This window comes from Electrophorus electricus, chromosome 17 (assembly GCF_013358815.1).
Source record: "Electrophorus electricus isolate fEleEle1 chromosome 17, fEleEle1.pri, whole genome shotgun sequence".
In the NCBI taxonomy this organism is placed as follows: domain Eukaryota; kingdom Metazoa; phylum Chordata; class Actinopteri; order Gymnotiformes; family Gymnotidae; genus Electrophorus; species Electrophorus electricus.
The window spans coordinates 7,131,198-7,147,176 of NC_049551.1; the positions used below are offsets into that span (position 1 = coordinate 7,131,198).

Consider the following 15,979-nt stretch of genomic DNA (forward strand, 5'->3'; position numbering starts at 1 on the left):
ATCACACTTATATCTTTTAACATCATTACTGTAAATAGCACAAAGTGCATTTATGAGTTCTCTTCTGACATAAAATGCACTAATGTTAAAGGGACAAAGAAGCTTTGATCCTGACAATTAACACTCTAAAGGACAGCAAGAGAATGATATTAAAGCACAAAGGAAGGCAGGCAAAATGGAGATGTGGTTATTGGAGATTCACAAGAAATCCTGAATGTTAAAAGTGCTGTAAGTCCCATGGAGTATATGGGCCAACCCCCCAACAATTTCACTCGCCACAAACTACATGACTATAATATTAAAGTCACTTTTATGTGTGCAGCCTATATAAGATAAAATATTTGTTTGCGCTAGGAATGTAAAATTAAAGCTACATGCATTGCAACTATAAATGTATATTAATAAATATAGTATCCCACCCTAGAGAGATTTGTTGAAGGTCATGGTGCTGGCTGATGCTGCACTTGCAGTTCAGTATTACCTTTTTGTGCCCCCAGGGGGTGACACAGAATAAACACGTTATGCTCAACCACTGCATGGCTGGAAGGAACCCACATAACAAGGTTGGAATGTTTCTTTTTGATTGATTTTGCTATTGTATGATATCTGAAGGAGGCTAGCACCATGACACTGAAATATAAATAGCCTTCATGATTAATTCAGTGAGTCTCACATACACCAGCACTCTTTGCTAGCTTGGTAAATGTACCTTCAAAAAACCTAAACACCTATAAAAATTATTTTTAATAAATTAAAATACAACACACTCCGAGGCACATTACATAGAGCTGAGGCACTACAAGAGGCACCGGACTGGCTGAAATCATTCCCTGTCTTTGCTGTTTGCTGTCTTTCCTTTTCTTTTAACTCCTTGACCAGACCTGGACAGCATGTCCTCACAGTGCCAATAACCATATAGCTGAGTGGGCCGTTTCCTGACAGCTATAGGTCTCCTTCACAGGCACATACAGGATAGTGCAGACAGTGAAAAAGCTCATGGGAAATAGCCCCAATCAAAACTAGTTAATTTGACTTATTTGTATTGATGGGCGTTTATCTCTTTCCACCTCTCTGCTATCATCCTTCGCTTCAGTCCATAAAGACGGTATAACAGTTGTCAGTTTCCATGACAACATTATTAATTATTTTCAAGCAGAAAAAACGCCTATTTGTGTTGGGTGTTTGTGTGTGCGTGCATGTCTGTGTGTGTCAGAACGTGCGTGTGTGTCTGTGCATGTGTGCGTGAGAGTGCGTGCGTGTGTGTGTGTGTGTGTGTGTGTGTGTGAATTTGTTGTGTGTGTATGTGTTGTGTGTGTATATATTGTGTATGTGATTATAAAATCTCAGTTTTCTGTCTTTCCCTGTGTACACCAGGCCTGGCTTTAGACGAAAGCCTCATGTTTGTCGGTGCCATTGATTCTGAGGTAGATCTTAGCATCGTTTTCCTTCGCCTTTCTCCTGCTATGGAGAGTTCTGCGGAAGCAAATCAGGTAGAGAGGCAGCAGGAACCCCAGCATGCTGACAGCCAGGAGACCCACATCCACCTGAGAGAGAGAGCCAGAGAGAGAGAGAAATCAGGAGAGACACCTTAGCAAAAGCAACAGAAAGGGAACACCTTACAGTACAGACTGTTACATTTTCTTACTCAGGCTGCTCCGTTTGACAATTTGGTTGTGTGTGTTTATGTTTGTGTGGCGTGTGCATTTTTGTGTGTTTTCCTACCCAGAGCGGATCTCCCTCAAGAGGCCCCATCATGGCCATAAAGAGAGGCTGCTGGAACAGGGCAAAGATGGCACTAATCAGTGACTGCATCCCCGTCAGGCTCCCGAACTGGCACGATGGGTAACTGTAGACAAACACACACATGATCCTTTAATAGCATCCTGTCCATAAGGGTGCCTCTTCCTTCCTACATTACAGGCAGGTCTGCCACCGAGGCTGGTAGAGTGTGTCCAGCTTTGGGTCACACTCAACAGTGTGTCTCAGTCACAAACTTACACAGCAGCATAAAGTCCTCCAACAGCTGAGTGGATGAACCCTCTGACTATGGTATGCAGGACGAAGGAGAGTAGCTAGAAGAGAGAACGGATTTAGAGGCAGATCTTAAATGATTTTTAAATATATGTATTTTTATCTATATAGCCCAATGCTTGCCAAGCCTGTTCACACTTCATTATTAACTCACAGTAAGTTTACTGTTTAGGTTTAAGAGAGCTTAACAATTTGTCCTCTAGGGGGCAACAGTGTACAGCTAATAGAGACTAAGTAGCACTGCCAATGCTGCCTCAACATGTTGCTGTATGCTGTATACTGTGTGTGTGTGTGTGTGTGTGTGTGTGTGTGTGTGTGTGTGTGTGTGTGGGTGGATATGTATGTGTGTGTGTGTGTGTGTGTGTGTGTGTGTGTGTGTGTGTGTGTGTGTGTGTGTGTGGGTGGGTGGGTGGATATGTATGTGTGTGTGTGTGTGTGTGTGTGTGTGTGTGTGTGTGTGTGTGTGTGTGTGTGGGTGTGTGTGTGGATGTGTGTGTATGTGTGTGTGTGTGTGTGTGTGTGTGGGTGTGTGTGTATGTGTGTGTGTGTGTGTGTGTGTGTGTGTGTGTGTGTGTGTGGGTGGATATGTGTGTGTGTGTGTGTGTGTGCACACGCTAAAACATAATGGTGTGTGTATGCACTTGGGTAAACTGATTTGAGAACAGTTCCTCGTTCTCTCACCTGTAGCTGGAGGACAGGAACGAGGCAGGTAACACCGAAGCCAACAAGCATGAGATTGGTGAGGAAGAAGGCTCTTGTGGCGTTGGTTATCTTTTGGATTTGTCTGTCTCTTCGCTGGGGCTGGTCCCTGTGAGGAGCAGAGAGCCAGCTCAGTATATATATATAAACCTAAATAAAGTGAAGCCAGAATAGTGCTCTAACCAGAGCAAAAACCCCTGGCATTCACAGCAACACCTCTGGCTGAAATCACAGCTTGACTATGACGACTAATGTGCTCGTGAGGACTGACGCATTCTTTACACAGCACACAGTTGTGCAGTGGTAGGGGCTTACTGAGGCCAACCGTGGGAAGCGTGTGATGCAGCATTTCCCCCAGAGCAGTTACTGCCCGGAGAGAACGGCCAGTCAGATCACTCACCGCACACATGCAGTTTGTCAGCACACGGTAGACAAACGATTATCTCCCACACACTCCCACAGATATGGCGCTGGCATGTTTCAGCAGTATTTTCCTATATACAGTATGACTCTGTGTTGATGTAGCACGTAGTATAATCTAATACGTTCTTTATCAATGATGATGACCATGTGTTATTGGTTTGGGGATGTGTTAATAAGCTGCACAGTGATGTCATGGCCCAGCACTATGAGGTGTGGGCACCCACTCACTTGGTGTCATTTTTAATATCAAGCTCGCCATCATCACAGTCCTTCAGTTTCCAGTCCATGATTTGGCCAATCACCGGAGTGGTGAGCAGACACAGCAGCTGCATGACTCCAAAAATAGAGGAGTACAGACTCACTGAGAGAAGGAGAGAGAGAGAGAGAGAGAGAGAGAGAGAGAGAGAGAGAGAGAGAGAGAGAGAGAGAGAGAGAGAGAGAGAGGTATTCATCAGTGTGCACTACAGTGAATAACCTGAGGTTAGTCAGTAACTACTGTGGTTAATAACGCAATCTAATGTAATGATTGTGAGTTCTAAAGACTATTGTGGAGTCATGGAGAAGGGTAAGAATGCTTTTTTCTAACTGCAACCTGCGTAGAGCAAGGTTAAACACAGGCCTGCTAGGAGCTTAACACACACACATACTGCTACCTAGAATATCTAGCCCTAGTAGAATATCTGCTGCCTTACCCAACTCTATTCTCTCGACTGTAGGGACAGTCTCAAGGGCACAGAAGGGTGGAAAGAAGGTACAGGGAAAAAATTTCACACTGCCATGGGAACAAATTACAAATGATTTTACACTTTACCAACACTAAATAGTTGATCAAAATGAAAGCAAACAAAGCACACAATGTCCATTTCTCTCTTTCTCTATCTGTCTCTCTCTCTAACATACACACACACACACACGCACACGCGCACGCACACGCGCACACACACGCGCACACACACGCGCACACACACGCGCACACACACACGCACACACACACGCACACACACACGCACACACACACGCACACACACACGCACACACACACGCACACACACACGCACACACACACACACACCACACACACACACACACACACACACACACACACACACAAACGCACACAAACGCACACACAAACGCACACACATGCACACCTGTGTTAAGGTCGCCGCCGCTCATGGACTCCAGGATGCTGTTCATGGCTCCCATGTAGAAGATGAGGCGGAGCTGCGTGACGCACATGGTGACAAGGCTGAGCAGGAAGAGAGGGCTGGAGATGCTCTTCAGGAAGGACTGAGCTGCGGACCAGAACAGCACCAGAACAGCACCAGCGTCCACTTTACTGCCCATGCCCTCCACACGCTTCACTCCTTACCACACTACCACAAACCACTCTGGGTTCTGACATGCGATACATCATCACGCAGTGAGGTTCCGAGTTCACTTCTTCTACACTGATTGCAGTCTTTAATAGGCTTTAATGTGGTTGTGTAGCTGTGTCTTTGGACACCAGTGCATTAATGAGGATTATCGTGTAACTTCCAAAGCTGTGGGCGTGGGACTAAGTAGATATTTTTGCAAAAGCAAACAGCTTTGTGAGATGTTTGTGGGACAGGTGTATAAGATGTGGTCTTACATTCTTCTTTCGGTTCGCACTGCACCTCCAGGTCCGTGGTGGACAGGCAGATGTTGTTACGCTCGCTGATGGTCAGGTCCTTCTGCTTGATGGAGTTATCCACGCTTAGCCGCTTGCCTACCATCGTCACCTGTTTGTAGAACTGCTTCCCTGTGATCTTGTGATCGAAGCCCAACCAGCTGAACTTGATCTTCACTCTGAGGATCCAGGCCAAGATATTGAGGAATCTCTATGAAATCTTTATGAAAGATTTCAAGTGTTGTAGATTGATAGTGTGTATGTGCTGGCATGCATATTTGTGTGTGTGTATGTGTATCCTAGTTACAGTGTGTTCCTTACGTATAGTCCATGTCCTCAGGGCCAGGGAAGGCCTCCAGGGGCCAGTTGAGGAAGCAGTTGAGGAAAACAAGGCCAGCACATGCTGCCCAAATCACGAGGATAGTGATGAAGGTCATTCCCAGGTCATAAATCACCTACAAAGACAGAATGAAAATAAACTCAAATGTTGCTCCTAACATTACCATTACCATTATCATTAACATAACATCATTTCTCATATGTTTGTTCTTTGTTATCTTAATAAAGACAATGGAACTATAAGCATATCTAATCTTATCTACCTCCAGTGAAACTGTAATATACCGTAACACAAAATGCACAAATCCGTAATCGCCACAAACAGGATTATACTGGATTAAGTGCCGTCAAACGTTGTACTGTGCCTCGTAAATCCAACGCACCTTGACTCCAGGGAACGTGACAGCGGAGGACGCGTAGGAGCCGATCATGAGGGAAATGAAAGTTGCGCGCAGGTCTCCGAACATGTTTGGCAGCTGAAGACGGCAGAAGAAACCCATTAACATGTGATGTGGCAGACATAGCTCACCCAGCTGTTACATATCACCTTGGCTCTGGTGCTGTGCAGTGATCAGTAGCCTGCAGGGTGGGTAATGGACATGGCCGGGGGGGGGGGGGGGGGACTCAGCCTGGACAGACAGTAGTGCTCAGTGGAGCAGAAAGAACAGTGTGCAATTAGGAGGGCATAACAGAGGAGCATTTTTGGTGCAGTAATGTTAGCTATATAACAGGCAGAGTGCTTTTCTGGGGCCCAGAAGCGCATGCCATGAAAGACAGTGAGAATTGAAAGAAATCACACACACACGCACACACACACACACGCGCACACACACACACGCACACACACACGTACACTGTTCTCTGAAAAAGATTGAAGCCGTCACACCAGATAAATCTATGTTTCCCACTCTTCCTCACTCTGTCACCCCCCTTTTCTCAGTTTACATTTACATCTCGGTCTCTCTATATTTCTGTATTTAATTAGATCAGCCTACTATCGCCACTCATTTCTCTGACCAAGTGCGAGACAAAGTGAGTGTGTAGAAGAGAAGAGGGGGCTGGTTTAGTGGGTACAATATGAGGCTTGTGTTCAAAACCTTAGCCACCTAGCTACAGATACTTAAAGGCTCTTCTGTGGAAGATATTTAAAAAAGAAGAAAAGAAAGAAATTGAACAAAAGCGTCAAGAATTTCCATAATAAAGTCGTGGACCTAGCTCTGGCAGGGTTGCATGGTAAGGGAAAAAAAGAATTCATGGTGCTCGCATTTCCATCCACGTTACACAACCCCTGGAGTCATCTTGAAGCTGGCTGTTACTGGGTCAGTGGCTAAACGCCACACCACATCAGTTAACACGGAGAGCTCACGCCTCAGCAAAAACCACTCAACAGGAACGAGAGACAGAATCAAGAGCCCATGATGGACCTAATCATTAACCTGCTGCACAGCGACGAGAGCAAGATAGAGAGGGAGAGAGAGGAAAAGAGGAAAGAGAAAAGAGAGAGAGATTTTGTGTCTGGTGCTTTCCGGGGGGGGGGGGACTGAAGATGTCATATAAAAATAAAAGCAAATGGTAGGCCCCAGTAATACAGCACTCCAAAAAAGACCATGACATTTATGCATATACACGCACACAAACACGCACATACACACAGACAAACTCACCGTAAGTGATGTGAAGGTCATGCACATTCCTCCAAAGCCATTAAAGATCAGGGCGATAAAGATTAGAACAGACAGTTCTGGAGGGAGCACACACACGCTAACATTAACATCGTCAGTTTAACCTACTCACGTCATGTCTAATGATTAGCCTTCCATGTCTACTGCTATCATAAGTTTTTAACTTTTGCCAGACCATACGTGGTAGTAATAAGCTGAAAATTAGCAACGGTCCTACCGTTAGGGTTGCTGGCTCCATAGGCAATAAGCAGGCATGACAAACCAAAGCAGGCACTGAAATCACAGGGCCAGTCACAGTCAGAAGCTGATAGTCAATAAAGAATGCAAACCTACGCATGCACAGGACGCATTCTCAAATGCAGCATTGACTAACAGTCAGTCACTGACTGCAGTTCCGTGGAATGCGTGCATGTGGCGCAGGGACTGACCTGCCGGTGAGACGCAGCTTGCGAGGACCATACTTGTCCATGACGATGCCAAGGGGCAAGGCGATGGCACTGAGGAGGAAGGAGCCCACGGTGAACGCCAGGTTCAGCATCTCATCCTGCTCCTTGCAGATCAGCCAGCCGTTCATCCGCATCTGCTCTTCCGCCGGCTTTAGGGGCCACCACCTCCACACCGTCACCGTGTGACACGGCTTGGTAGTCCTCATACTGGTAGTCTTCCTCGCCCCATCCGATGGGGCCCGCGGCTGCAGGGAGACGTTAAAGGCCGAGCTGTTGCCTGGACAAGCGAATAGGGACCAGGAATGATCGCGTCAGTTAAGGGAATTCGTTTTGTCTGCTTAAGTTTTATGCGTCAGTGGTAGCTTGTTTAATCGTCACCTACTTTGTTCACCAAGCACCTGGATAAGGATTATGGATCAGCAGGTTAGAGAATGGAAGGGACTGGATTACAACGTCCAATGTTTTATTGAATAATCACACTGAATCTGATTCAATTAGTAGTTATATCCAGCTAAAAGGTTGTGACAATTTGCATAACTAGCACTTGCATCTATGGACATTCCTAAACAAGAGTACGTTTTAATTTTAAAGTATTCTTAATACAACTGCATAGGGATTAATCAGAAATTGTCAGTGCAGGCATGAAGCTTTTAGCACATCACACAAGTTACATTCAACCAGTTCTAAAATGAATGCACAGGACATCCTTTTAGATGTTTCCTTTAAAAAATGTGGTAAGAACATGTCATAGAGGATATAAGCAAAATCAAGAAATGGGAAAAATGTGGGATTTAAACTAAACAGAACAGAACCCAAGGTTAGATATGAGAAGAGTGCACTAATGGTGTGCAATCAGCGAGGCCCCTAGCAGGCCCCTAGCAGCGCTGCACATAACAAACATGGGTCACAGGGGCCCTGCTGAAGACTGAGGGGAAAAAAGGTTCATATCTTTATAGCTGTTCCATCATACTGCCTCATGTGCTGTATTAGAAACTGCATGGCTCTTTCCTCCAAATGTGCAAGCATATTTAAAGCATGCTAGCACACACAAAACCGAACTGAACTGATTAACACGCTCTAGTGCACATTAACTCCTTAACTGATGGGATGAATCCATGGATGAGAAAGGGAATGAAAGGATAGATGGGGAAACTGTATGCTGGGTTAAGAATGTGTGGGTTAGTAAACTGTATGCTGTCTCAAAGGTTGGTCTCTGCTGTCTCCTACAGCAGCAGTACTTAGCTGCGTTCTGACCTTCACGCAGCCGGGAATTGCTGACTGACATGGGGAGTACTTGTGACGTCAGTAAAAGCTTTAGATAAGACTGTGATAGGGAGGAGAAAAGCTACAATTTACTGTTCTTTTATTGCACATTGCTGGAACAAAGTTTATTATCGCACTATGGGTCTGTTACATAATCAGTCTCCATCTGGCTTTAACTTCCTTGCCCTCTCTCCTAGCACAGAACTGCTCTGCATTAATGAGTGTCGGTGGTTAGCGTTCATGCTAATGCCATAGCATTAACGTTCTATACAACTTTAACATGAATGAGACCCTGGCCTATCAAGCATGCCACTCCTCGGGTCACTAAAGGTTTGAGGACAAAAGGTTTGAGGATATAATGTGCTTCGAGTGGGAGTTGTATGCTAGCTCCCCAGTAAATGGTTGGACACGGTGCGGTTGCCGCTGTGTCACTCATTGCAATGACACTCGATTTTCTCCCATTAGCAAGCAACATTGTGCAAGGTTGGCCTGACAGTTCCATTTGCTCAGAGCAACAACCGAAACTGGGAGCGGGAAGACTGCTGATGAAGCTGACTCACATTGCTGGAGCACCTCAGTGTCCAAGACTCCCAGAGCAGGTCTGCTGCTCTGATCTTCTGTCAGCATGCCGACTTGCTGGACGCATATGTTCCCAGAGTTTTTTCTACTAGTACAATAACTATCAAATGAAGACTTCAGCAGGTAATAAAATAAAAAGGTCAGTATACCTCAGGTAGTATTACTGTAATAGCTCTCAAAATGTATGTTTAGATTACAGCATGCAAATCCATTAAAGGTCATACAGAGGATTTTCATACTCATAATAAAAGTGTCCTCCCTTGCTCCTGTAGGAGGTTTTGGGGTTGTATTTATATACCCTTACCCCACTAGCCTATGACCAAGGATCGAAATACATCTGGGCATAGGTTTAATGAATGTTTATACTTAATACATTTGTCTGACTCTAAATTATAAGAGCATGCTGTATTACATAGTCAGAGCAAGATGTGGGAATATGCATAATCAGATTTATAAAAGTCCTTATGACTAAAATAGCCTACTTTGTCTGTTCAGCTAGCCTAATTAAGGTCTAAGCTAGTAGAAATCGGATGCATCTTAGGGAACTGGTGTCGGGAATATATAAAACTATAATTAGTTCTTAGACATTCTAAACAGTTTTCTCGATTTAGTTAGTATTTATCCATTTACATTACATAATACTGTCTAGAGAGTTGAGCTTCACTTGGGTTAAGTTGAATTCCAAGTTTTATTAGCAGTACATAAACCAATTAGTTACTGTAGTTACAGATACTGTAATGGGACCTAAGCAAATTATGTTGTAAATAAGTGAAATACAGCATGGACAAATCTGTGTATATTACTGGTGAAAGATTCAAAGCCTATGTCCATCAGTACAGGAGGGATCAAATACAATCCACCAAGATCATATGTCTCATGTTTCACTTTTATAGCCCTTTAGTAGTTTAAAGCATATAGGACCAAGTTGTGTGGGATCAGATAAGTGGAATCTGGGAACGAACAATTAGCAAACAATATGCTAAAAATAAACAAAGTAATAAACTCAAGGGCCGTGTTGCCACCCACACAAAGCCCTCTACACAATTACGTTGGAAAACAATAGCAGGTATGGCCATCTAACCGGACAAGGCAATACCAATACCAAAAAAGCGGTAGTCAGATGATTCTCAGACTGAAGGATACCAGGAGCTGTGACCAGTCCTTTGAGTTGCAGTTTCAGTGTTTCACTGAAACAGTTTCATTGAAAATGTAATTCACACACCAGCTCCATTCTGCATTTATCTCTGCAGGCCTACACTTCAGTTCCCTACTTTAAAATATTTCATTTGGAAAATTTGAATTCACACCAGCTCCATTCCGCATTTATCTCTGCAGGCCTACACTTCGGTTCCCTACTTTAAAATATTTCATTTGGAAAATTTGAAGTCTCCTGTTGCAGTCTACAATCTGATCGATAACACATTATTATTATGGGATTACACTTTCTGCGGAGTCACAGTTATGTGTCATAATTATGTGTCTTATATGTGTCTAACAAATTATATAATTTCTCTTTAAAATACCCACAGTTGATTTTTATGTTTAATATGGATTGGGGGTTGTATTTTTAATTTTGTATGTTTCTGTATGTTTTTGGTGGTGTGGAATATACTAGCAAGACAATCTGAATGAGAATTATGCTGCACTTAGACAAGCAAATGTCACCTGGTGTCGGCTGGTTGGCTGATTTAAATGATCTTAGCAGAGACATGATACTATTGATGGCACTAACACTACCACATCAAAAGACAACATACACACACATCCTGAACAAAATGGAAGGTATGATGGAGGTGCGAAGGTAGTATGTGGTAAAGGGAAAGTGGTAGGTCAAGTCAACCTGCCATACCGGAAGAGACACAAATCTTTTAATCTCTTAACTTAATCTCTATCCTCTGCAACCATCTACAACGGTGTGAAAAAGTGTTTGCCCCTTCCTGAGGTCTTTTTTTTTTTTTTACGCTGTCATACCTGAATTTTTCGGATCATCAAACAAATTTAAATATACACAAGATAACACATGCAAACACAAAACTGTCACGGTTGGCTGGACCAACACCGAGAGGGAAACACCCATATCAGACGACGGCCGTACCGTTCGTTTACCCTGATTCCAATCACCGGTTTACTGAGTGGAGACACCTGCTTCTCATCGCTATGTCTCCCTATTAATACTTCCACAGGTCCCGAGGAGCAACGCTGCGCATTAGCAGTCCCGGAATCCACTGGAAGTCTTCGAACATTACAACTCGGCTTCAGACGTATTCCCACTGGTAACTTGGTTGCATGTATTTATAAAAATAAAGAGCACATCAGTTCAAGTTCGCCTCTCGCTTTTTCTGTGCCGTCCGGTTTTTATTTTTAAGGGTAAAAAATCCGAACCTACATGGCCCTGTGTGAAAAAGTGATTGCTCCCTAAACCTAATAACTGGTTGGGCCACCCTTAGCAGCAACAACTGCAATCAAGTGTTTGCGATAACTGGCAATGAGTCTTTTACAGCATTGTGGAGGAATTGTGGCCCACTCATCTTTGCAGAATTGTTATAATTTGGCCACATTTGGAGGGTTTTCAAGCATGAACCACCTTTTTAAGATCATGCCACAATATCTCAATCGGATTCAGGTCAGGACTTTAACTAGGCCACTCCAAAGTCATTTTGTTTTCCTTAAGCCATTCAAAGGTGGACTTGCAGGTGTGTTTTGGATCATTGTCCTGCTGCAGAACCCAAGTGCACGTCATCTTGAGGTCACAAACAAATGGCCAGACATTTTTTGGTAGACTGCAGAATTCATGGTTCCATTTACCACAGCAAGTCTTTCAGGTCCTGAAGCAGCAAAACAGCCCCAGACCATCACACTACCATCACCATATTTTACTGTTGGTATTTTCTGAAATGCTGTGTTACTTTTACATCAGATGTAATGGGACATACACCTTCCAAAAAGTTCAACTTTTGTCTCGTCAGTCCAAAGAGTATTTTCCCAAAAGTCTTTGGGATCATCAAGATGTTTTCTGGCAAAACTGAGACGAGCCTTTATGTTCTTTTTTCTCAGCAGTGGTTTTTGTCTTGGAACTCTGCCATGCAGGCCATTTTTGCCCAGTTTCTTTCTTATGGTGGAGTCATGAACACTGACCTTAACTGAGGCAAGTGAGGCCTGCAGTTCTTTGGATGTTGTTGTTGAGTCTTTTGTGACCTCTTGGATGAGTCGTCGCTGCGCACTTGGGGTAATATTGGTTGTCTGGCCACACCTGGGAAGGTTCACCACTGTTCCATGATTTTGCCATTTGTGTATAATGGCTCTCACTGTGGTTTGCTGGAGTCCCAAATCTTTAGAAATGGTTTTATAAGCTTTTCCAGACTGATAGATCTCAATTACTTTGTATCTCACATGTTCCTAAATTTCTTTGGATCGCAGCATGATGTCTAGCTTTTGAGGATCTTTTGGTCTACTTTACTTTGTCAGGCAGGTCCTATTTAAGTGATTTCTTGATTGAGAACAGGTGTGGCAGTAATCAGGCCTGGGTGTGGCTAGAGAAATTGAACTCAGCTTTCCAAAGATGTGATAAGCCTCAGTTAATTTATGTTTTAACAGGGGGTGTAATCACTTTTTCACACAGGGCCATGTAGGTTAGAAATGTTTTTCCCTTAATAATAAAAACCTTCATTTACAAACTGCATTTTGTGTTTACTTGTGTTATCTTTGTCTAATATTTAAATTTGTTTGATGATCTGAAACATTTAAGTGTAACAAACATGCAAAAAAATTAAGATATCAGGAAGGGGGCAAACACTTTTTCACACCACTGTATAGTCACAGAAAACACGTTATTTAAAAAACAACGGAGCCAGCACTCTCATTATTTTTTGTGTAAACCATTTTTTCAGAGATGGGAATACTTTTCCCATCATGAGAATTTATTTCCCCAAGAACTAGTGGTTATCTGACACCAATGCAGTTATTTCCTGTAGTTTAAAATATACATTAAAAATACCTGACCTGTTGACCTGTTTGGTGCTGTTGTATGTGTATTTTAAATGCACTTAAGTTAAAAATAAATTTTGATTTCCGCTATTATTCACAATTTTTTTTGTCTGTGATAATATACAGATCAACCCCAGTTGTGATAGGTAGAGATTAAGTTACAACTAGCATGGACTATTCTTTCAGTGTATGATCCAACATTGCATCCAATAACAGAATTACTAAAGAACTCTCATAAACATTTTACCATATACTCTACTTCATACGCGCCATCAACTTTGAATATAATTCTCAGACATGCATTTTTAAAAGGCAAATCTGCTCAATGAAAGGGAAGAAAGGTAATATGTCTGATGCAGTTGGGAGCAGAACTTAGATAACGGAAAGTTAGCGCTGAGGCTGCCCTTTTCATGTACTGCCTGTTTACAGGAGTTGCCAGATCTGATAACAAGCATAGGAACAGATGCTGAGTGAGGCCACCTCACATGCACGCACACCACAGGAGGGCAAAGGCCTACATCGTTTCAATTTTTCTGCTGAGGAAGCTGTCCTCTATGTGCAAAACTGGACCTTTACCACTACAGGAAACCTTTCATCATACAGCCTTGCATATGTGCAGGTTTGTCTGTCAAATCACATTGCCCCTCCTATGTGTGGCTGCAAGAAAAATGCTTCCTAACATACAGAGAGCACTGAACAGACAAACTCATATCCTTGAAGGAATCTGTCAATCTGTTTGCTTTGGCATTTATGGATTATCTTACATACATTCCACTGATTAGAACTTTTAACTTGATGTTGTCACCTTATCTTTAAATGACAGGATCTTGTACAGGACTAAGATCCAATCATTCTCTATAGCTTTAGTAAGAGCTCTTAAGTCAGACAGAGAAAAACATTTTGCTGCAAGGCAAATAGGTGTTTAAGGCACAACACTTTGCAGCTAACAAACACCATGCTGTGAACACAGCCAGATCAGTCGCAGCCCATAAGCCTCCTACTGTTTCCATTCCCAAGTGACTCCTTTTTTTTCCCCTCTACTGGGCTGGGCAACCTGACTTTTGTGATTTATCAGGTCCCAGTTTCTCACTAATTCAAATTCAAATTCCAGGGAACAAAAGGAAGAATTAGAACAAAGTGTTCAGGTTCAGGGAGAACAAACACATGCCCTCTTTAGACTCTGGGTCAATACTCAAGTCAATTAATCAATCATGACACAGTCAACAAGGCTGAGAATCCATCTTGCAAAAAAGAAAAAGATGGGGAGAAAAATACCTCTTGACCACACCAGTTAAATGCCCATAAAGCTATTACTTACGAATGGCTATGTTTTACACAGCCTTGGGCCCCTAAATTTATGGCTGATCTTAGTTAGGTCACTGGATCCCAGTGGAGCAACATGTTGTCTTCCCAGCCCCTTTTAGGGGGGGTTCCCAAAGCAGGGTCTTTAATGAAGAGGTGATTTTAAAAATGCTGTTGGACTAAATGGAGGAATTCTTTCCCCACAGTGAGAGAATAATGTTTTGCAGAGCTCTTTCACCTGCTAAAAACCTGTTGCACTGTTATTGCACAACATAGCCTGAACATTTTAAATGCAGCACGTGTTGATTTGTATACAGTAATATACAGTATATGTAATATTGTAACAAGCACAGACTCACATCTTGCACCAGATTGGGGGGGAAGGTAAAGTTATGTTGTGGTTTTGGTTGGGAATATGATGGACTTGGGGTAGATATTCCTCTGCACCCTGTCATTTTGCTCGTGAGCTGCAGTGGGTAGCTCACCGTGTTCTGCGCAGAGGTAGGAGTAGAAACCCTCAGATTTCAGCATGATGAGCAGAGAGCGCCCCAGCCGAGCAGCACAGCAGAGAAGAGGAGGTTCTCAGTGATGGCCGTACACCCGCCATCCACCACGCGGGCGAAATGCTGTGGCAAGGGTAGGAGCCATGGTAGTGGGTGAACTCGTGAGGAATGCCACACGGAACAGGTCCAAACAGCGGCTAAGATGGTTTTCTTGTGAGAGGATGATGAGAGCTCTAGCTGAAAGGGAGAGAGAGAGAGAGGTTGTTATGGCAATTCAGTCATTGAACCTGTTTAGATTTTGCTTATCAGTTTTTACATAGTAAATCAATTTTCTGTTTCTCTTCATTCTGTAAATTAGGTAAGATAATTTATGTAGTTTTATCGCTTTCATTGTCCTCAACTAGAAATATAAGTTGCAAGGCTGGGGAAAGGATGCTTTATGTCACATCAGTGGACAAATATTTATACACTGGGTCTCAAATATTTAACGCAAAACATTTCTAAATTACTTATGACAACTAAGCACTACATAAATAATTAGATGTAACTGGATTACATTACAGATAGTTTGAACATTAATGAACTGCAGTCTGCAGTAAATCTATAGAACATTCACAATACATTTAATAGATACATTTAACAGAAAAACATTTAATGGTCATGTATAATTTTTCCAAAATGCATGACCACATACCTGTGAGGAAGACGTCGCACGCTTAAATGATCAGCTGTGCAATGTAAAACTGCTGTTAGACTTCCTGTCACACCGTCGCTCCTAATGTCTCTCAGTTACCTGAAAGAGACTCCAACTGCCCAATCGCCCAATTTATAGGAACCCTAGACCACAAAAAAACACCGAAACGTTTTTATTGGCTACCTGTAGCGACCGAGTGTCTGTCACCCAATCAGAGTAGAGTTTCGGAGTGTTCTGGTAGTAGTTACAGATAATGAGCGAGTTTAGGCGACCACCACTGTGCAGCATAACTGCAGTTTTAGTCCAGGTGTTAACGAGCTACTAATAGCAGTAAAGAAATTGCTATAACATTTCTTACTTATGAATTTATCATCTAATTTTGA

The 15,979-nt window shown here is 42.9% G+C and overlaps 1 protein-coding gene across 1 annotated transcript; it reads right to left on the reverse strand.

The window, feature by feature from the left end:
* Window positions 1-1,251: 1,251 nt before the first annotated feature.
* On the reverse strand, window positions 1,252-15,047 carry slc43a2b (solute carrier family 43 member 2b). The gene is given in 17 exon segments (XM_035535202.1): window positions 1,252-1,544; window positions 1,723-1,846; window positions 1,999-2,072; window positions 2,713-2,839; window positions 3,382-3,514; window positions 4,305-4,448; window positions 4,787-4,983; window positions 5,126-5,259; window positions 5,527-5,619; window positions 6,808-6,884; window positions 7,043-7,098; window positions 7,254-7,429; window positions 7,431-7,498; window positions 7,501-7,548; window positions 14,885-14,942; window positions 14,945-14,995; window positions 14,997-15,047. Coding segments are annotated over 17 exon segments (1,773 nt in total). The 3' UTR covers window positions 1,252-1,382.
* Window positions 15,048-15,979: the final 932 nt, after the last annotated feature.